Source organism: Bos indicus x Bos taurus, chromosome 15, assembly GCF_003369695.1.
Source record: "Bos indicus x Bos taurus breed Angus x Brahman F1 hybrid chromosome 15, Bos_hybrid_MaternalHap_v2.0, whole genome shotgun sequence".
In the NCBI taxonomy this organism is placed as follows: domain Eukaryota; kingdom Metazoa; phylum Chordata; class Mammalia; order Artiodactyla; family Bovidae; genus Bos; species Bos indicus x Bos taurus.
Window position 1 is genome coordinate 49,199,279 of NC_040090.1, and position 22,862 is coordinate 49,222,140.

At 51.5% G+C, this 22,862-nt stretch overlaps 1 protein-coding gene across 7 annotated transcripts in view; it reads right to left on the reverse strand.

Annotated features, from left to right (window-relative positions):
• ABCC8 (ATP binding cassette subfamily C member 8) overlaps positions 1–22,862 on the reverse strand; it is a 79,143-nt gene that overhangs the window by 24,915 nt on the left and 31,366 nt on the right. For 5 of the 7 annotated variants that reach the window (XM_027563408.1, XM_027563405.1, XM_027563404.1 and 2 more), the window contains 8 exons: positions 22,222–22,356; positions 21,738–21,900; positions 12,773–12,813; positions 11,450–11,595; positions 9,068–9,173; positions 8,813–8,983; positions 8,339–8,414; positions 7,494–7,599 (listed from right to left, as the gene is read on the reverse strand). In XM_027563408.1, coding sequence (XP_027419209.1) covers positions 7,494–7,599; positions 8,339–8,414; positions 8,813–8,983; positions 9,068–9,173; positions 11,450–11,595; positions 12,773–12,813; positions 21,738–21,900; positions 22,222–22,356 — 944 coding nt within the window. The remainder of the gene's footprint in view (positions 1–7,493; positions 7,600–8,338; positions 8,415–8,812; positions 8,984–9,067; positions 9,174–11,449; positions 11,596–12,772; positions 12,814–21,737; positions 21,901–22,221; positions 22,357–22,862) is intronic. The other 2 variants (XM_027563407.1, XM_027563406.1) reach the window with 1 other exon arrangement.

Here is a 22,862-nt window from a genome sequence, read left to right on the forward strand (position 1 = left end):
TCTGCAGTCTTCTGCTTTGACTGCTTCCAGAGTTGCAAAGGCTGTTGTTTATCCGGAGGGAAGCACATCTGTGGCCTCCCCAAGGACCCCGGGACACAGGGTGCTCCTTCGGCTCTAACTCAGTTTGCATCATTATCTGGGCTGCTCAATTAGCCCTTATAATGGACTACTTTCCCCTCTAATAAGTCCCTGTGTAAGTCGTTTATCCCCAGTGGGATTTTAAGGCAGGAAGAGCATCTTTTTTAGCCCCCACAGGGCTTAGCATATGGGAGATCTGTTATAAATGGAGGTTGATAACAGACATCTTTAATTATTTGGGAGGAAGGAAGGGAGGGGGGCTGGCACTCAACGTGAGGCATTGTGTGCAGTTGTTTGTATCCATGGTTTCATCCTCACAACTCTATAAAGAGGTTTTCTATCTTACAGAAAAACCAAGGCTTAGAGTTTGCCTGATGTACCCAAAGGTCAGAGCTAGGGAGAAGGGAGCCTGTGGTGTGAATCCAGGTTCATCGTCTCCTCTTTCCAGCATAGTTCCAGCCTTTCTAGAATGAGCCTCCTTGTTGTATATGTATTTCTTAATCTGAAAAGTAAAGAAGGGTACACATGGCATGCGCTTCCTCCCATTGATTGCTGGGCTATTAAAGGAGTGTTCCTCCTCTGCCTGCACTTTTGGTACCAAACACTGAGCTAAGAAGATTATCTCTCCAGTTCTCTGACCCACCTCCTTCTCTGCAGCCAGCTGTGAGCTGGGTCCCTGAGTGCACACCAACCTGAATCATGGCCCAGAGCCTGCCCTCAAATGGCTCATGGACTGGCAGAGTGAATCCCACACATACAGAAGTCAGAAAGCTATAGAGGCCAAAAGAAAAGTAGGAGCAAGAAACTGCTATAGAACTTTGGGAGAAAAGTATACAAACACATATGCAAACATGCAGAAAAAAGACTGGAAACTTCTGGGTGGTGGATATTGTATGTGTTCATATTAGGTGGTTTTTGCCCTCTTTACACTTGCTTCTTTTCTTATTCAATGTACATTCTTTTAGAATCAGAGAAAACTATACTTTTTTAAAAGATTTTTTTTTTTGATGTGGACTATTTTAAAGTCTTTTTTTGAATTTGTTACAATATTGCTTCTGTTTCATGTTTTGGCTTTTTGGCTGCGAGGCATGTGAGATCTTAGCTTCCTGACCAAGGATCAAAAGACCAAGGACCCCCTGCATTGGAAGGCAAAGTGTTAACTACTGGACCACCAGGTAAGTCCAAATGTATATTTACAAGTAGTTTGGAGGAGGAAGAAATCTGAGAAAGTGAGGACGGGCTCATAGAAGTTACAGGTGAATGGAACCTCAAAGAGAGAAGGATTGAGACTGGGAGTGGAAGGAGGGAATTCCGGGCTGGAGGAGGAGCTAGCACAAGTGCAGGCAGTGAGAGAAGCGGAAGGAACATGGGCTGGAAAGTCCGTATCTGAGGGGCTTCTCTACTCACTGGTTGTGAAATCTTAGGCAAGTCCCTTTACTTAGGTAGCCTTGTTTCCTTACCTATAAAATTGACGTCATGGTAGGAACCTCACCGTGACACTGGGAGAGTGTATTAACAGCACAGCTCAGAGTTGGTTGGAGGGAAAGATGAGGATGGGGTTTGAGAATGAGGGATGGAGTAGGGGCGTGGGGAGACCATCCTTTCAGCTCAGTGTTTGGTTTCAAAGGTGCAGACAGAGGAGGAATCCAAAGGCCCCAACACTCATCTAAGACCCCCAACAATAAACACAGAGGAAAGCTGTGGGGACTGAGGTTGGAAGGGCAAATTAGGACTTACAGGTCTCCACGGTCCGTACATCCCGCCCCAGAGATACTTATTGCTGCTCTGAAATGTAACTTTTCACCCACAGTGCCCTTTCCAATTGAGGTCACTGGGTCCCAATGCCAAATCTCTGAGGGAGGAAAGAGTTTTTGCTATTGTTCAGATGAGGAAACTACGGCTCAGACCAGTGAAATAACCTGCTCAACGTCACACAGCTATTGAGAGGCAGAGTGAGAACGACAGCCAGAGATCATCCCGTTCTCAAGGCAGGCTTGTCACGTTCACACAGCGCCCCTTCTGTCTGCCCACCATCTCTCCACAACTGCCAAGGAAGCCTGGGGTGTCCTTGAGCTCCTGACCTAACTCCCCAAAGGCTCCAGGGACTGTATTAACAGATGGATCACAAGGCTATGCTGAGAGGAGCCTATTTTTTTTTGCATTTGGCCACACTCTGCAGCATGTGGGATCTTAAGTTCCCTGACCAGGGATTGAACCCACACCCCCTGTATTGGAAGACAGAGTCTTAACCATTGGACCACCAGGGAAATCTAAGAGGAGTTGTTTTTCACCCCTGGGGAATCAGGCGTCTCAGGAAGCAGCCTTCACACCCAACCACCACAAGGCAGCAATGTTCTGAGAGTGTCTGAGAGAAAGCAGGGCCCGGGCCCACACCCTAGCGGGTGGCAGGAGCAGCAGGGAGCTCCAGTGAGGCCAGTTTGCAGTTCCTGGTGGGGAGCTGGGCTCTCCCTCCTAAGTTTTTCTCGGATCCCTGCTTCCTGCTGGCTCCCGGGGGACATCTAAAATCAATCTACTGTGGACACTAATGGTTCTCTGTTTTTATTTCCAAGGAAAGAACTTCACTAGAGTATATCTGCTAATTTTGACCGCTTATCAGAATGTTTTTCTCTTAATGATCAAGGAAAGAGTTTGCAAATTCCAGGTTAATGGTGCATCAGAGCACAGAGCTGGGCTGGGGCAGGCGAGTATCATTAGAGAGAATTTTGAAAGCTGCACAGTTTTCCCAGAGACCTGGAGCCCAGCAGCTGATGTGTGGGATCTTCTCAGTGCAGCCACAGTAATTCTTCAGCCTGGAATTCAGGGCGTTACCCCTGGACTCCGGGTCCCCCACAGGCTTCTGTCCACCTAAGACTGGTGAGCCCCCTGAGGGTGGGGCCAGGTCTTCTCCTTTGTAGCTTACACAGAGTGGCTCACAAAATACATATCCCGTGTGGGCACCGCATTGGAATAACCCTCCAGCCCCACCTCCAAGGAGCCCAGTGTCCTGGGGGAGACAGACACACAAGCATGCGATATGAGGCCACACAAAGAGGATTTGTACATTCTAAATGTTGGTGGAAAAGTTGGGTGGTAGAATTATGGGTGAGGGAAACAGCCTGGGCCAAGGTGTGTGGGAAGGAGAGAGACATAAAGACGTATTTAATGGCAGTCTCCTAAAGGTCATAAACTGTTCCCAGTTCATTCATTTAGCAAAGGCACTGTAGATACAGAGAGACAAATAAGATATGATCTTTGTCCCCAGGGAGCTCACTGCAGTCTCTCCTGGGAGACAGGCTGGGGTATAATTAAAGAGCAATAGGGGAATTTTTTTCCTGGCATAGAAGTACATTGTCAAAGAATAATATTTACACTAATATTTATAGGGCACTTGGTATGTGCCAGGTTAAGCCTCACATTAACTCCGTGGGTAATAAGGGGAAACTGGTGCAGAAGGGTCACAGAATTTCCCAGAGGATGGAGTCCAGATCTGAACTCGGGCAGCCTGCCTCCTGAACTTCTGATCCTATGTGCTCAGCAGTACTGCTCATCTTGTTCAGGGAACGAATAAATGAATGGTGCACACACAAACCTGTATCCCAGAGCATTCTCTGTTGTGTGCCTCCTATTCCCCCAAATCTCTGCCTTGGGCCTCCTGGGACTCTTTCTGGCTGCCTGGTTACCAGGTCTCAGCCCTGGTATGGATTAAAAAATATATGGGAGCAACCTGGCATCGCCCTCACCTCTGGCTGCAAACAGGCAGGCCCTCGGGAGGGGCTGCTGGGTCAAACGCTATTTTGCTCTTGGTTCATTTTGCAAGTGCATCATCTCCCTGCAGACCTGGCGCCCAAGGTCTGAGGCATGGAGCTCCTGCAAGTAACGTAGAAGGGCCCTCAACAAACAGCCCGTACACTTAACTCACTGCCCAGCGTAGGTGGGCCAGGCAGAGCTGTGTACAAGCCAGGATTCTGAGAGCAGATGAAGCCAATGAGCCATGTCCGGCCAGCCTACTCCTTCCAGTTACTGTAATGAGCTCGGGGCTGGTCTCCCTTCCTGTGGCCTCTCTCTCTCCCATCCCTCATCCTGTATCATCAGTACCTTTCTTCTACAGCCTTCAGACTAAATCTTATTTCCTGGGCCTGGCACACAGGGTATCTGACCTCAGCTCAGCCTACATTTCAGTTCTGACCTTCACCAGCGCCCCTCACACCCACTGTTCCAGGCACCAGAACCACATCCTCTCACATCAGCATGCCTTTGCCCACCCTGATACTCCTGCCTGGAACATCTTCCCCTCCCACCCCTGCTTCTTCCATCTGATGAAGCCACAAGGGTCCCTCAAAACTCAGATACCATGTCCACATGAGTCTTTTCCCCTTGACCTCAGAGTTCACTCTTCCTCTGTGCTTGATGGTGGCACGAGGTGGCACCATGGCACTGGATATCTGTTCCCCTCCTTTGGAAGCAGGGCCACGTCTTCATGATCTTTGCATTCCTATTGCTGTGCCTGAGGTCTGGCGTATAGCAGGCACTCGATAAATATGTGGCGAGTAAATACACCAATGCAGAGAAACCAGAGCACAAGCTGAGTCATGAATGAATTCTCACAGCTTCTCAGGGTGGGCTGCAGGCTACCCTGACGTGCTCGCTATGCTTGGGAGGGAAACTGCCACAAAGTAGCTTCAGGAGACATGAGATCCTCCCTGAGCCTCAAACAGAACTAGGATGTAGGGCCCAAGCTGCCTGTTGAGGAGAGCGAGTGTCCATGCAGACAGAGCTGTGAGCAGCGATGTGGTGGTTCTGCTGGGGTCGGGGGGCAGGGTATCACAGCCATAGCGGCTGCTGGCCTTGAACGTCAGGCTGGCTGTTTCTTCATGTTGATCTCCAGCCCCTTCTCTCTCAGCACACAGTGGAAAGCACATGCACTTGAGCACTACTTAAGTGTACATTCCACTTCTGCCATTTAAGAGCTGGGTGGCTCAGGGCAACCTGCTTCACCTCAGTTTTCTCATCTGTTAAATGGGGATAATGAGAACGCCTGCCTCATAGAATTTGGTGAAGACTGACCAAGACAATGAAGTAAATAAAGTGCCTTACACAGGAATCTTGCACACAAGAGCCGCTCCAACTCCCTGGAGAGGACCCTGAACCCCCTGGGGCTGGTGCAGATTTTCTCATCTGTTAAATGGGGATAATGAGAACGCCTGCCTCATAGAGTTTGGTGAAGAGTGACCAAGACAATGAAGTAAATAAAGTACCTTACACAGTAATCTTGCACAAAAGAGCTGCTCTAACTCCCTGGAGAGACCCCCTGGGGCTGGAGCAGAGGCTTCCAAAGAGAAAGGAGGAGCAGTCAGACCCTGAGAGCTTGGAGAGGAGGTGGGAGCTGAGGCTGAGGCCTCTGCAGAGGACAGAGAGGTCTGATGCTGGTGTGAAAGGGCACGCGAGGGTGAGCAGGGTGGGGAGGAGATGAAGGAAGTGGGACAAAGGGGACAGGCTCAGAGAGGGCTGAGCCAGATGCAGAAATGGGAATCCAGGAGTGACCCCAGTCTCTGAGCAGTGTAATCCCATCCAGGAAATCCCACCCTGTCCTGAGAGGATCCAGCTTGCCCTCTACATGGAAATTGGAGAATAATCTCTGGAGCTAAGACCCAAGGCACCCCAGCCCAAGGCAGCAGGCAGGCTTGAGGGAAAGAGTCCAGGCTTGGGACTCTGGTCCACATGCTGAGCATGTCACCCCACCTCGATGTCCTCAGTTCCTACTTCTGTGAAATGGGGTAATAGCACCCAGCCGGAGGATCCAATGAGCTCATGTGTGCAGTGCACCTAGCCAAGGGCCTGCGCAGAGCGGGTGCGCAGTGACTAGCAGTTGTTCTGTTCGGCTCACAGTTCACTGGGGTTTCCTGTCTTCCTGTCACAGATATACACAGGCAGCCAGTGGCAGGACTCCTCCCTCCAAAGCCCTGAGAAGCAGTTGGCACCAGGCTCTGGCAATCCAATGCCTGGACCTTTCCAGTCAGGCTGTGTTGAGAAACACCTGAATAAGATGGGGAATGGAGGCAGAGACCCTGTGCCCCCAGACACAACATATTCCCAGTGGAATTAAGGTTCCTGAGTCTGAAGTTATAGGAAACCCAAGGAGCTCATTGCCAGCCCATAGCCCCGTTGAGGAAGGAAACTTGCCATTTGTTGAGTGCCCTGTTCAGGGGCATTTTGGAAAAGCAGGAGATGGGGGGGCCTGTCCCAAGGCCTCTCTCTCTCCTCAGTCTGCTCTCAAGTTGGTGAAAAAACCTGACATCCTGAATGCTAATTTGCCCCTAGAAATGATTGCTAGGGAAAGTCTGTCCTCTGTTGAATTGGCCTCGACTTTTATTCCTTAAACCTTGATCATATCCCTCTTTCTCTTGGATACTTGGGGGCAGGGAGGTGTTGGGGGGCAGAGGGTGGTGGACTCCAACCCAGGTTACATGTTGACTGCAGTAGCCGTGTTCTGCCCAGGTTTCTGAACAGTTTTCCCACCCTCTTCATTTCTTGGCTCTTCTTTTCTTGCTTTTAAAAAAGGTTTTATCATTTATGTATCTTTAATCAACTAGTTTCAAGTGCTTTGGGGAAATAGATAGCCATAAATAATAGATTCATGATTGACTCAGGCTGGGGTTCGGCTCTTTAATTGAGACAGTGATCTTTGCACAGAATCCCACATTTGCCTGATTTATCTCTGGTTCCTTGAAATACGCACTGACTGGTCTGTATCAGCTTTGCTGATAACCAAGCCAGAAACCAACGTTCATGTTATGGATCCCCGCAGTGGGGGGCAGTGCAGCCGAGTGAACATGGAGTTTGGAGTCAAACAGAACTGAGTTTGAATTCCAGCTTTGCCACTAATTGGGTAGGTGAATTAGGGCAAATCGTTTGGCCCTTCTGTCCAAAATGAGATCTGTTAACAGTACTCACCTTGCTGGTTTTCGTAAGAATTAAATGAAATAGTGTGTGCAGAGGACTTGGCAAAGTACCTGGCACATAGTGAAAGTGTTAGTCACTCAGTCGTGTCCGACTTTTTGTGACCCCAGGGACTGTAGCCCGCCAAGCTCCTCTGTCCATGGGATTTCCCAGGCAAGAATACTGGAGTGGGTTGCCATTTCCTTCTCCAGGGGATCTTCCCGACCCAGGGATCGAACCTAGGTGCCTGCATTGCAGGCAGATTCTTTGCCATCTGAGCCAGCAGGGAAGTCCTTGGCACATAGTGAGGGCTAATGCTAATGATGGTAACGAGAGTAACAAGTAACTGGTTTCACTGAGCGCTCATGGAACACACTCAATACAAGCATGATGCACCCTGCACTGAGAACGGCTGCGAGGAGGGCTGCCCACCTGCTGCTGCCTTTCCACTGACTGAGCCCGGAAGGTGCACACAGTACCTGTTCCAGAAGACGGCCCCCGAGAGCTTCTGCATCTCCCCCAGGGTGGCGAGGAGGAGCGAGGACTTGCCGCAGCCCACCTGCCCCACGATCATGGTCAGCTGACCTGCAGGGAGGGAGGGCAGCAGGGGGAGCGGAGGCCAGAGAGAGTCTGAACAACTACCACCCAGACAGACAGGCAGCAACCCAACTCTAGGGCCCCCATCTGCTCTTCTCCTGTCTAGAATCCCCAGGGAGTCCTTTCCTCCTTTGAGCCTTTCCTTCTGGAAACCCACACCCTATCTCTGGCTCCCCATGTTCTTCTACTACTAATTCCCTGCCCTTTCCTGAGGGCCTACGTCTCTCTCCAGTGCTCTCCAGTGTGAGCTCAGTGCCTCTTGGTCCCCACAAAGGCCACCCTATCCTTCTCCTTCCCATGCTTTGCTCAAGCTGCTGCTTCTGCCCAACTGTCTACCCTGCTCACGGCCTGAAGGACCCTGCTCATTCTCGGAGTCCCCAGCTCTTTCACAATGCTTTCCCTGGCTACTGGGGATCACTTTTCCTTTTGTGAAGCACCCACTCTGTCTGCAACAGATGGTTTGACATCAAGACCCCGCTGTCCTGCCCTGTCCTTGCTGCTGCTCTCCCACCAAGCACCTGGACTCCCCGAGGAAGGAGCCCAGCCCCTCTCTAGCCTTCGTACCCCAGAGCACCCACCAAGAGTGCACATACAGCAGCTGCTCAATTGGTCCTGATTTTTCTTTTTCTCTCCTCGTCATTCAGTGGAACATGGGGAGGGGGCACTTCAGACATGATTCTGAGGGGGACACCCCTAGACCATGATGGAGGTGTGAGCCGGGTCATACCTCGGGGGATGCGGATGGTGATGTTGGACAGTGTGGGGATTCCATCGGGGGTCCACGTGAAGAAGCCTCCAATGATCTTCATTAGGGGCACCCCACCGACCAGAAGAGAACAGAAAGGCAGCTGAGTTTGGTGTGAATAGTCTTGCCTCCCCTCCCCGATGAAAGCAAAAAAAAAAACAAAACACACACTGATTCCAGTCCACCTCCAAGGCAGGGGAGTTGGAGCATGGCCTTCTCATGCAGACCTCTACCTGAGGCACCCTCCCCAGAGGATGGCCACAGGTGCCCCCACTTGGTGGAGACTGAAGCACTGGCCCTGGTCTCAGGGCTCCTATGGACACTACAGGCAGGCAGGGTGACCTCCATCCAGGGCAGAGGGCTCAGGACCCAGGTGTCTGATCCTTCAGACATTGTGCTCCCTTGTGGAGATGGTGCTGGGTGGCCGGGCATGGAGGTGCAGGGTCTAGGACTCACCTGGACACAGCAGTTGTCAGCATCCCCATCTGTGCCAGGGGCCAGGCTCTGCAGTGGGTTCGTGAGGCCCCGACAATCCTCCCGGGCTGGACGCTTGCGGTTCACAACCTTGAGGGGCTGGAGTTTATTAGAGGAGGTGAGGGCCCAGGGGCTGGGAGCTGTGCAAAGAAGCTGAGGCAGGACAACAGCAGGGCTCGAGCTGCAGGCGTTAGAGAAATACACCGGGGTTGGGGTGCAGGGCAGGGGGGCACTCACCACCGTCTGGTACTTGCTGGCTTGGCCCTGGGGCGCGGGTTCTCGCGGAGCACACTGCTCCTCACGGATCTCTGCGCTGGACAGGAACTCGCTGAGCTTTTGCACGCTGCAGAGGAAGCGCAGACACCCCTCACCCTGCCGGGGGGGCAGAGAGGAGGGGAGAGGGAGGAGGGTGAGGCCTGAGAGAGCAGTTCTGAGAAGACTTCAGGTTCCAGCTGTGGCCCCCACAAAGCCCACACAGGAAGGGACAGACCAGGGCCATTCTGTGGGGGCAATAGGAGTTACTAGGGTTATTAGTGTTGACTAGTCAGCTGGAGTAGGTTAGGGCATGGATTAGGAGGGACTGACTAGTTTTAGGGTTAGTTTAAAGTTAGTTGGTTAGTCTGGTTATTAGACCGAAGGATAGTTGGTATTGGGGTTTATGGGAGTTCTGATAGGTTAGTTAGGATTAGGATTGGCTATTAACCATTGAGTTGGGGCTTCCCTGGTGGCTCAGACAGTAAAGAATCTGCTTGCAATGCAAGAAACCCATGTTCAATCCTGGGATCAGGAAGATCCACTGGAGAAGGGAATGGCTAACCACTCCAGTACCCTTTCCTGGAGAATTCCATGGACAGAGGAGCCTGGCAGGCTACAGACCATGGGGTCACAAAGAGTCAGACATGACATGACATCACTACTAACTACACAGCGGACACTGTTAAATGGTTTATAAGCACATAATTGAATCCCCATTAAATAATTTGATCTTGCTGGGGGAGGTGTGGAAGAAGTATTATTCCCAACTCAAGGAGGAAAAGGCTATTCTCCACCCCAAGCATTTCCTTATGAACTCAGAGGAGGTTCCAGAATCTTCACTTGATTCATTCTCTCTTATCCCTAGGGGTGGGCAAGGTGTCTGGGGAATCTTGAGAATTGTTCATACAATCCCACCTTTTGCTAAAATTTCCAACAGCCTGGGGCCACCCCACCCCTATCTCTGTTCTGAGCACACAGTCTCTCCCCATACAAGGAGCAGACTGCCAGCCTCTGCCTGCTTCTCCTTCTGTCCCCATTCCAACACAGCTTGGTGGGGTGGTGCGGGGGCAAGGAGTGGGAGATGGAGCTGACTTAGGGTAAAGCTTCAGGCTGTGTTATGTTCCCACTTTCAGCCCAGAGTCTGGTCTCCTTCTTTAAAAAGGCTGTAGCTATCCTGAGGTGAGATGAGGAGTATTTATATAGAAATGCTTCTGGGTCAGGCAAGAGATTCCCCATAGCTGTAACACCTCTGAATATATGGGTTCTACACAGAATCATCGGCTGGGGTAGGGGTGGGGGAGGAGGGTTGATCATTAGTTGTTTCACAATGTCACTAAAAGTGAGTCAACACAGTTGATCCTGGAAATGGGAGCTAATCCCTTTCCAGCCAGCTACTCCTTAGTGAGATTCTCCTACGACCACAGCTCTGCTGTGTTATGCCCCTCCATCCTTGACCCTCTTTCCATCAGCTACTTCATTCCAACAGCCACCCCTCCTGCCAGCTGCCTCGGACCTGCCAGGGTTCAGGAGAGGGATGTCACTTCCCACAAGGCTGGAGGGGTTTGAGTACAGAGGACGTTTGTTCCTGTCTGGTCCCACTGGTGATAAGGAAGGACATAGCCAGCTCTCCCCAGAGGCACGCCTGCCCGTTGCTTTCACAAAGCTAGTTCAGCGGCTTCGGGAGATCTTCACACTCCAGCTGTGGCATTCCCCAGCTAGAGCCTCAGCCTTTTACCTCCAGGCTTTCACTCCCAAGAAGGTGATGCCTCTGGGAGAGTGGCAGAGTCACCACTGGGCTCTTGAGCCCTGAAGTGGGGCCTCCCAGAGTGCAGGCCAGTTAGAGACAGGGGGTGCAGGTGCTTGGGGAAAGCCTCTTCACCGACCGGGACTGTGAAGGTGCTGAGTCCCGTGGAGAGACCGCGGGTGTTCAGCTTGGGGAAGACAAGGATTTCAGGGATGCCTTCTAACATCTGCGGGGCTGTCATCATGTGGGAGAGGGATGATGTTCATTCTGAGTGGCTCTGGAAGGCAGAACTTGGAGCAATGGTTAGAATTTATGAGGATATACCAAGTTCGGCTCAAAGTCGATTTTTTTTTTTTTTTATGGAGTTGTCTTGAAGGTGACATTGAGTTCCCTCTCCTTGGAGGACATAAGAAATTTGGCTAGTCCTTCTCAGGGATGGTGTAGAGGGGAGCTACACATGGACTATGTCCCTCTGACCAACCACAACCAGCTTCAGCAAAGCCCACATCAACGGGCAGGCGTATCCCGGGACCAAACAGCTATGGTTGCTGTGGTCGCCAGAGCGAGCCTGGGCCCGACACATGAGCAGCCTGTCGCCCTGGCCGGACCCCTCCTCTCACCTGACCAGAGCCTTGACGGTGGACCGGACCACGCTGGACAGCAGGAACAGCGGTGTGACCAGGATGTGGAAGAGGGAGAGGGAGGCGAAGGCCACTGAGGGGGAGAAGTCGGCCTCTCTGAAGAAGCTGACGTGGCCCACGAAGGTCTGTGGACAGAGGCACAAATGAGACAGAGCAGAGCGGGATTCAGGGCACGGGCCCCTCCCACACTGGCGGGCCTCAGTCTCCGGGGAAGGAAACCAGAAGCGGGGAACAAGGGATCCAGGGGAACTTCTGGTTGGAGATGCTGTCATCCTCAGAGTCATCTCATGGAACCATCCCTCCTGGCCCTGCCTCCTTCATTCCAGGAACACCAGGAGCCCTCAGGTTAGGTCAGCTCTGCCCACTCTCAGACAACAGTCCTCAGCCGGAAAATGTAAACATGCTATTTACAAAACCACCTCCTCAGCTGTGCCCCCCAGCCTCCGGCTACCTGGCTTGGCTCGGTAGCCTCTGTTACCCACAGTTCCCCAAGAGCCAGGCCGGGAACCAGCCCAATAAGTCATGTTGAAAGTGAATTCCCAAGCGTGACTGACAGGCTGTGAACTTGACACAGTTCAGGGACTCCGGCCCCGGGGGAAAGAAATGCATCTCTTTAAAGAACTGCAGCAGTCACAGAAGTCAAGGATGGGAGTCCTGAGAGAAGGGGCTGTGGGCGTGTGGCCTTTTTGGAGGGGTGTGCTGCTGGCCCCCACTACTCAGCTCCCACACAGCTTTGGCCAAAATTGCTTTAGAAAACCACCACTGTGATATTTAATGACACAGAGAATTGTTCATGTCATAGTCTTAAATTTTAAAAAGGTTGCAAAACTGCGTGTGAAGCACAATCCTATTTTTGTAAAAATGCTGTATTCTGTGACTCAAGAAAAGACTGGAAAGAAACACATTGAAGTTGTTGCCAGTGGGATTATGGGTGAATTAAGTTCTCTTTGCCTTTTCCCTTCTGAATTCCCCAACGTTTCTACAAAAACGTGTCTCACTTTTATAATGAAGAAGTTTGATGGCACTTTTTAAAAGAAAGTTTAATTGATCTCGAGACTAAGCATCAGGTCTTCCAGGCTGGGAGGCAGAGGTCTTGTCTGCCTGGATGGGGTGTGGAGAAGCGACCAGCTCCATATACAGACAGACTTGCCATCCGTGACCCTGTTCTCAGTGCCCCTGCTGAACCTAGCTCCTGAAGCCCCTGTACAGAAAGGCCAAACCCTGGGATTCTCTCTCTCCAGAAATCCCCACTGCCCCCAACCAACCCCCCAACAATGGGAGACGGAGAAAGGATCCACTTACGATGAGGACAGCTGCAATGGGGATGGCCGTGTTCATGAAAACTGCGGAGGAAGCACAGAGGGAGTTTAGCAGGATGAAGAAGACAGCTGGAGGTGAAGCTGCCCAGGCTGGACTGGAGGCAGGGCAGCCTCTGGGGTCCTTGCCCAGCCTGCAGGGTAGAGCTGGGACAGAAATCTTAGCCCTGTGGCACCTCCAGCTCCTTACCATGTGTCCTCAAGATGCTTATCCCCTGTCCTTGAGTCATAAAAGCCTCTAAAGAAAGGCTGAAATGTTCTTACTCTGCTCCATGTAGACAGTGTGAAGAAAGCCCTACAAGAAAATGGCAGGGGGAAGGATTGGAGAGTTGGCAGCCGGTGGTCAAACATGAGGTCAGCAGCATGTGTTTCTGGGGCCACCGAGTTGCTTCTCCTTCCTCTGTCTCTGGTCCCTGAATTTCCCTGGACTGAGGCTTACAGGATTCCTAATCTCCCAAGGCTCTTAGAACTTCCCTGGTGGCTCAGATGGTAAGGAATCTGCCTGCAATGTGAGAGACCTGGGTACAATCCCCGGGTCAGGAAGATCCCCTGGAGGAAGAAATGGCAACCCACTGCAGTATTCTTGCTTGGAGAATCCTCATGGACAAAGAAGCCTGATGGGCTACCGTCCACGGGGTCGCAAAGTGTCAGACACGACTGAGCAACTAACACTTTCACTCTTGCATGGCTCTTAGGAAGGGTTTCAAACTCATTCACACTGAGGTATTAGTGACTGAGGACAGCTCGAAGCAGGGACTGCCTTAGCTCTAAGGCTGGGAGTCCATGCATAGGTGGGGCAGTAGGTTTCCTGCAATGGAAGCCCCTTCTTTGTTCTGTCTACAGAGCAGTCCTCAGACTCTTCACAGGGACCCCAAAGAGCAAAGAGATCTGGACTTAAAGTCAGAGAAGGGTGGAGTCCTCATTTTTTCTAACCTGTGTAATCCTGGGCTGATCATTTACCTCCCTGGACCTCAGTTTCTTTCCCCTGAGTTTTGTTAACTTGTACCGACTTGTTCCCACACTCAGGCACTCTCCTCGGTGAGAGCAGGTAATGTAGGGAAGGGACTCCATGAAGCCTTAGTGCTACCTAAGTACTACATCTCCTGGGCGGCTAGCTTAGCCCTGCTCCTCTGGACCAACCTGTGAGATGCCGGAGGCAGCCCTGACCCCTGGCCCAAACTTCCGGAGAGAGCACCCCTCCTGGAGTAAGAGATGCCCATTCTAGCTGCCACCATCCCACCACCTCCCCCTTCCTTCCTGAAGCCTCTTCTAGACCAGCCAAGAGTCTGGTTCTACAATTAGCCAGATGAAAGCAGAAGGGGCCAGGAGCCAGAGGCCAAGGGCTCAGCCTGTGCACATGGCCCCTGTTCAATGAATGGTGAAGCGTCTGACACTGAAAAATTCCAGACGTTCAACACCATTCCAAGAAGCTGACTGTCTAGTTACTCCAAGAGTCCAGCACCAGCGAGAACATCCACTGTGTGTGTTGGAGATGCGGAACCCCAAGAGAGAGGAAGAACATGGTCCCTGTCCTCATGAGGCTCCCAGTCTGCGGAAGGACGTAAGGAACTATGCTCCCAGGAGGCACCTTATAGGATGGGAGACAGCCCCTGTGGGGCTCTCAAGCAAATAGGAAAGACACTGTTCCCATCTTTGGGGAATTCCTGATCTATGGGCCCTGCCATTGGAGGGCTCCCTGTCTCATGGAGAAGATATGACTGGAGCCCTTGGGGCACTGCCAATCTCTTTGACCACAGGGCTTTTTATCAACACTAATATCATACATGACGGTGCTTTGACTGCTCTTCCTGGATGAAGGCTCCATGGTCTCCTGGTGCCCACCACAATGCCACAGCCCTCCCTCATGGCCCTCTTACACTGCAGGGGGCAGGATATAAGCAGTATTGGTTTTCCCACAGCACAGGGAACCCAGATCTGGCATACAGGACACAGCATGGCCATCACTGGCTGGGGAGAGGGAGGGAGAGGACGATGCCCATCAGGCCTGGGCCCTTGACCATCACCACACAGCTCGAAAGACAGGTAGCCTCACCCTCGGAGCTCCCTCAGGGCAGATGGCACCTTCTGTTCCTCTCCTGCCCATCCTGTCAACAGGAACTTGTGCACCCCACCCCTGCCCCAGGCCAAGACCCCTCCCACACATGCGGGGGCTCAACTCCCAGCTAAAGAACAGACCAGGAAGTTAGATTATAAACCGGTAGGACTCGCTCAGAAAGCAATCTGGTGCTTCGGAGCTAGAGCTGCACAGAAGTTCAGACCTTCTGATCCTGTAATCTCTCTCCTGGGAATTTATCCTGAATAATCACTCAAGAGAAGCACAAAGCTCTCAGTAAGACGGTGTTAGCCGCAGCACTATCTGTCACAGCAAAATGAAAACCGCAACCACAGCAAAGAAGCACTGAAACGAAGTAAACTGGAAACATCTAACGGGAGCGGCTGTTTTAGTAAACAATGGACGGCAACTCCAGGCAGACTTTACAGTCAGGAGACGTGTGATACTTGACATTTTGTTCTACTCCGTGTTTTCCTTGGTCGTGATTTTTTCATTTATATATTTTTTTCTATTTTATTGTCTTCATTCTTGTAGCTGCCTGAACTCCTTTGAGGAATGAGACGAGCTACACATAAATCTGAAAAGGAGCATTCCAAAGCTGATGCAGCAACACGGAGAACACAAGTGATATATAATTAACTTCTATCAGTTTTGGCTATTGTATGGAGATGCTAAAAATGAAAATGTTATTTTCCATTGTCCTCATTCTCTTTTGGAAGGATGGCCTTTTTACAGGGAGCTCTGGGTCACTTTCAGGGGTGGGGGTTGGGTGAATAGACTTGCCAGCTGCAAGATCAGCCCCTTAGGACCTGGGGTGAACACAGCTGGAACTGGGGGTGTCAGTGCCGGAGACTGGGAGGTGTTAGCCGCAGGCGTGCTACAAGGTCTGGCTTCTCTCTGCACTCAGCAGACCCCCCTGTGCCTGGGATGAAGGTATGGTGGGGTGGGGTGGGAAGGGAGCTGGGCATCCCTTCAAGTGGTCATGGCTTGAAGACCTGAGGCCTTGCCTCCATTTCCCTGAACCACATAAGGGCCTATAGGAGGAGTGGGAAGTAAGACCAAGGGTAGATTTCTCTCCAACTTTGGCATGGGGTAGGCTGACTCACTTTGATGTGATCTAGGAAAAAATTAAAAAAAGAAAAACATGACAGTGCTCAAACCTTGAACGTTGGGGAGCAGGAAATACTGTTAAATAACACGAAGTGAAAGCAGAAGATTACGAAACGAGGTGTGAGTGTGATGCTGTTATGGAAAAGTTTAGTTGTGTGTAGGCAGGCCTGAAAGGCCACCTTCAAAAGGGAAAGCCTTTCTGTAACAGCGCAGAGTTAAGGACAGATATTGTTTGAATAACCCCCTCCTCCTTTAAGAAATATTCATTCAGAAATTGAGGGTCTCCTCTGTTCCAGGCACTGCATTCCAGGCAACCAACACAACCCCTCACTACTGAGGGGTACAGTAGTGAACAATGGTGTCGCCCCTCAAACAAAATAACACATCCCCTGAACACAAAGCAGGGCTCAGATAGCCCGCTCCCTGCCGGCTTTGGTCAAGGAATGCTGCCCGGCCCGCGGGTGCCAGCCCCCACACTGTAATAACAGCAGCTTTTCATCTCCAAAGCACTGATAAATATTTCAGAAGCCACGCGTCGGGGAGGCACAGTGAGCCATTTGTGCCTCTGGTTAAGTTCACCGCCTCTCCCCAGGCCCAGGGGAGAAGCTGCCGGCTCACAGTGAGGCAGGCCGCACCTGCAAGAGCGCTACTCAGTCTGAAGTCAAGAGAGGGAAGGAAAGCAGGTTCACGGTGTGTCCGGTGCTGGAGGTGGTGGAAGTGAGGCGGGAGGCTCACAGCCAGCTGAGCCCTGCCTCCAGCTCCCCAGACACCGCCCCCCGGCCATCCAGTGGCCCCCTCCCCAGGCAGGCCAGGATGTGCATCAGCAGCCCACTGCGGCTGCACCAGCTGGCGGGAGGAAGAGCAGATGCTGAAGAAGTCCCGAGAAGCTGGAGAAGTCTGGAGGTCACCTTGTCCCCAGACACGGGCTGTCTTCAGTCAGGGCCTCCACCCAGGGGGAAAGAGGGAGCTTAAGACTCACCAAGAATAGCCAGGCCCTGGGTTTCCAGGAGGGGCAGGTGCTGGGTGCTCTGTGAATGGCAGAGCTGGGTTTGGCGGGGACGGGGGGTTGTTTTTTGTTTTTCAGGACGAAGTATGAGGCCAGTCACATTTATCCAAAGTGAACCACCTGAATGTGGTTCCGACCCGAGCGGGAAGAGGGAAGGTCCCTGACCACAGAACACTGGAAAAGACGGCAAGCCCCTTTCCTTTAAACTCCTTCAATGCCTCCCTGCCTCAGGGGGAAACCCAACGCACAAGATGCAGCACCATCTGTGGGAATGAAATAAGAGGCCAGGGCCAGGTGTGCACCATGAAAGCAAACCCGGGGGATTTAGAACTGACCACAGGCATGGCCCCTGTTCACGTCATGGTCTCCCACAAGACGCGGAGGGCAAAGGCCACGCAGCCTCCTCTCCAATGCCCAGGGCCTCAGTAGAGTCTGGCAAAGAGAGAAGGCTCTGGAATGAGTGCTGCATGAAGGACAGAATGAACGGGCAGCATGTCGGCTGGGTGATGGGTAGGGCCTGGGACCCTTCTGTCACCTCTGCAGAGCTTGTCCTCCAATGCATGGCTGGACTGGACACCTAGGGCTATGTGGGTGCTGCAAGAAAAGAAGGGTGGGACTGACTTCTAAGAGGAAGCACAGCACTCACCCCTGCTTTTCCTCACTTGGTCTTCTTACTAAAACCTGGCCTGTGCCAGCTGCAGCCAAACCTCCTCCTGCATGAAGCTTTGTGCGCACTCCCTGCCCATGTGGGCTTCCTTCTTCTCTATTCTCTGCCATTTATTGGCTGAGGACCTCAGAGAGTCCGTTCCCTTCCCTGAGCCTCAGTCTTTCCTGCTGTAAAATGGGACAACAGGGGCACACAGCTCACAGAGTCGTGAGGGTTAGTGCGGCCAGTGCAGAGCAGGTCCTGTGGTTGAGAACTCCCAGCCACACTGTCTCATGTACGTGAGCGCTGACTTCTCAGCAGAGTATAAACTCCATGAGAATAGCAGCACATCTTTTGCCCTTTTGGGTGATTAACACAGGGCAGGGCTCGCTCAGTGCCATCTGAGTAACTCACATCTGTTTTTCTTTAAGAGGAAATACCCATTCTGGATTTTGATAGCAGGGAAACTGGACTCATTTCCTTTTCACCCCCTTGTGCTGACCTGCCCTGCACCAGCTCAGGGGTCCACACACAGGAGATCTCAGTGATGCTGACACTGAGACCATCAGATAGAGTGTCACAGGTAACCTTGTCTGCCTGACAGTCTGACTGCCTGGTGTATGATGACCAGACTGAAAACCCCGCAGGCCGCACCACCGATGGGCCCCATCAGGACACGTGACTCCAGGGCTCCACTGCGGCACCAGGACCCCATGGTTGGTGCCAGAAGGGAGGATGAAAGATGCCCCATTACCTCAAGCCTAATCACCTGTGTCCTAATTCCAGGTGACAGAGAGCAGAAGGCAGGAAGTCCAGGAGGACGTAAGTGAAAACACACTCAAAGCTAATAACTGCAGCCTGGCAGGGCCTCTAACCTGTCTCTCCCCATCCCACCATCAACCAACACAGAGAAACCCATCCCAGGAAAGGTGAACACCCAGCGAGCAGCACTTGGCTTTCCAAGCTCTCTCTCTCTGAGGGCTTTTCCTGTTCCCCTCTCTGCCTTCTTCCATGGACCAGCCTCGGCTGCTCTGTTTATCTTTCTAGGTCACCAAGTACTGGACAGGTTAGGGGCCCTGGGCACACCCCTGCATAGCTCCAGAGCCCCTGACTCCTTCCAGAGTCATCTCAGCTCTGGACAACAAGCAGTCTCCTTGCCCTAGGTCCTCCTTCCCCAAACCCTTCACAAAGCTATGGCTTGTTGTCTGGGGGCCCATAGGACAAAAAGAATTTATTAGACAGGCTTCATTGGGCTAGCCCGGAAACCTAGGCATCTTATAATGCTGTTTACATAGGAAGCCATGTCCCAGCAGGCTGTAGTTCAGATCGCAGGAAATGAGCATACATTTCCTAGATGCAAACGAGCTCCCACATGCCCCCGTCTATATGGTCCAAGGCTGCCTCTACCTTGCTGCCAGGAATCTTGGGGACTTGGTGCCCCCAATTTCCTTTCTGCTTCCCTTCTCTCTCTCCCACTGTAGCAACGGTGAGCCTGCCCCACTCCACCCTGCCACATTCTTGTTGGAGGGAGAAGCCCTCCCCTACCTCAACAGCTGTTCCTCCTGATGGGGTGTCTGGAAGCCAAGTGTCTGTAACTCACGGAGCTGAACATAGTGTGGGGTTACTGTTACCACGACCAGACCCAGGGGTAGGCAGAGCTGACAGACAGGCTGAAGAAGGCCTGGGGTTGTGGACACTGGTTTCCCTGAGCTCCCCAGAGGCTCCTTCCCAATTTCTCCTGTTCTATCAAGTGCTCACAAGAGTCCCTTGGATGGCAAGGAGATCCAGCCAATCCATCCTAAAGGAAATCAGTCCTGATTATTCACTGGAAGGACTAATGCTAAAGCTGAAACTCCAAAACTCTGGCCACCTGATGAGAAGAACTGACTTATTGGAAAAGACCCTGATGCTGGGAAAGATTGAAGGCAGGAGAAGAAGGGGACAACAGAGGATGAGATGGCTGGATGGCATCACCGACTCAATGGACATGAGTTTGAGTAAGCTCTGGGAGCTGGTGATGGACAGGGAAGCCTAGTGGGCTGCAGTCCATGGGGTCACAAAGAGTTGAACACAACTGAGTGAATGAACCAAACTGATCAAGTGCTCAGTCTAGGAGGAGGCCACAGGGTCATGGCAGAGGAACCTGGAGTGTCTCAGTGAGGAGTCCAGGAAGCCTGCGATGCTCATCACTCCATTCTGTGAAAATCAGCTCTTAGCAGGATTTCCTGCAGAAAGATGCCATGGCTGGTGCCATGATGGTGGATGGGCTGGTCACTGCTGCATGGACCAGGATACCATCTGTCCTGTGCTGTCTGGCCAGACACAAGGAGGTGCTCAGTGCAAGCCCTGCCCTGTGAGAACCTTCAGGTTGAATGCAGGCCACTTTGCCCCGCCAGACCCTCTCTCTAGGCAGTGGACTGCCAGGAACACACAGATGACCCGAATCCCATCTCATTCCCCCGTGCCTCTCTGGGAAACACAGTCAGTGCACCCTCCACTGCTACCCACTGCTGGCACACCCACACGTATGTCTCTTCCTGGCGCATCAAGAGAGCCAGCTTCAGCTGGCGGAGGGGGTGGTAGTGTCTCTCTCTCCTAATTCCCTTCGTTTCCCATTCCCATCAAAGCCCATTCTAGGTTGCTTTTCTTCCATTCAGAGACCACAGCCTGAAAATGGTGTTCCATTGTGTCCTAAGTTTTCTTCACCTCATTTAGGTTCTCAGCTCTGAGAGTCTCAGAGATTCCAGAGAATCTAGTCTGAGCTATGCTATTAACCTAGAAGTGACCTCAGGGAGATACCCACTCTGGGCCTCAATTTCCCATCTGTAAAATGGTTCTCCTAACTTGCAAAAACATTTCCCATTTACTTATCCCTGCCACATTCTGTGTAATTTCCACAGATATATCTTTTTATTCAAAAATCCCCTCTTTGGCTATGTGAATTCATTTAACCTGTACACTGAGTTCTTGCCCTTTTATTTTTTCTCTTTGGGGGCTTCCCCTCAGCCCTTCCTACAAAAATGGCTCTTAAACTGGGCAGATCAGGGAATCGGTATGGGGTCTTCTAGCTGCTAAATATCTACATCCTGATTATGGACTTGGGCAGTAACTGCAAAGCGGTGAGTCCATGGAGCCACTAGACCAACTGTGGAGATAAACTCAGGCCAGGACTCGATCCACGGCCTGACCTCTATATGCTCACTCTGACCAGGAAGCCATCTGAATTCAAGAACTGAATTTCTAATTTTGAGAAGTTCTTTTGGCTTTCTTTTCGCTGTTTTGCCTTGTGCCCTCCTTTAGCTCTTTAGTTATTTTAACACGTATATTTTATTATCTCTTTCAAACTATTCTATCATCTCTAAGTATTGAAGAACTAATTCTATTTTTTGCATTTGCTGACTTTCACTCTGATGGTGCATCTTTTCTGGTGGATTTTAATTTCTTAATTATTAGCTCATTATTTAACATGAATGTTTGCCACTGGAGTCCTATGTTCTCTGGAAAACGGTTTTAATATGTGTACCTTCTGGGACCATAAGAGTTTTATGCTTTTTGGTTTTTTTTTTCTCTATTTTCTGGATTTGGGCTTCCCAAACCACTTGACTAATGTAAATTCAGTATCTATACCTGTAAGTACCTCAAGTTTGAGCTTTTGTTCTTTAAAGAGAAAACTTCTCACTCCTCTGGCCCCAGGGAGACAAAAGCTTCCTTGTAGCTTCCTTAGGGCAGTGGCAGCTCAGCCTGACTTATTGAAGAGAAGTCCTCACACTTGGGAGAATTCAAAACTGCTGTTTTTTATTCATTTACTGATGCCTCTCAATAACACATCAGCTTAGTAAGACATCAAAGACCACATCTGTCTTTCTCATCACTGTCTCTTGAGGGCCAGCCCAGTGTCCTGCACGTGGCAGGCTCTCAATACAGTTGCTGGATCAATGGCTGAGAACACTGCTTTCTGGCAGCTCTAAGAGACAGTTTGATCATCCCTGGATGGGATGGTCCCAAAGTCTCCTGCTTTTGCACCCCTACTTCCTCCTCCAGCCCCGACACCCTATCCTGGCATGTAGGCAGCAGTACACAGTGCTGGCTGGTTGGTGGAGGCGGCGGGTACTCACTGGAGATGGAGGTGCAGATGGCGAAGGCCCTGAGGCTGGTCATCTCCTTCTTGCGGGTCATCTCAACCCGCGTGCGGAAGATGTTCTCCCAGGCATACAGCTTGAGCAGCTTGATGCCACGGAGCATCTCGTTGGTCTGCTTCAGCCTCTCATTGGAGTACTCCTGCCAGAAGTCCCCAAGTCAGAGGAGGGTTTCCTTTGCCCCCATCCCACCCAAGAGGAAGAAGCTGAGTCAATGCCCTTGCCATTTTACAGATGATGCCCAGCTTCTGTCCCCACAGGAATGTCCCTGCATTAACCCTATTTCACAAAGAAACTGAAGTCTGGACAGCTGACGTGACCTGTTTAAGGTCAGTCACAGTGTGGATGTGTGAGGGGCTGTTTGGTGGCACCCGGGGGAAGAGTGAGGAGACCCACCAATACGAGGGGAGATGAGTTGGGGAAGGATGGGGAGAGGGGCCACATGCACACTGTGGATTCTTACCAGTGTGCTTCGCTGGGCCTGGGAGAGCTTGGTGGCCACGAAGTACTGGACAGGGGCCAGTACAATGATGACAGCCGCTCCAATTAAGGCACTGATCCCGAGGATGTAGTAAAGGAGAATCACACCCACGATGATCTGAGGGAGGGTTGTGGAGATGAGTTCCCTTTGACCTGGGGGCTGCCCTGCCAGGTCATGTTGATGTTGTTCAGTCACTAAGTCGTGTCCAACTCTTTGCAACTCCATGGACTGTAGCCCACCAAGCTCCCCAGTCCATGGGATTTTCCAGACAAGAATACTGGAGTGGGGTGCCATTTCCTTCTCTAGAGAATCTTCCCAACCCAGGGATGGAACCTGCATCTCCTACACTGACAGGCAGATTCGTTATCACTGAGTCACAAGGGAAGCCCCTGCCAGCGGGTATTAACAAAGTCTGCACTCCACCCCCCTAACCCCCCACCACCCTAAAGTGGGACATGCCTTGGTGTCCAGCCTTCCAAAGTTTCCTGGGAGAAAAGACGAGGTGTGACAGTGTGATTTCAGAAGGAGGGATTAATACGATGGGTTCACACACAAGCAGAGAGTTTCTGGACTGGCAACTAAATACATTTATCTGCAAGCTTGACTGGGGCATTCACTCTCTC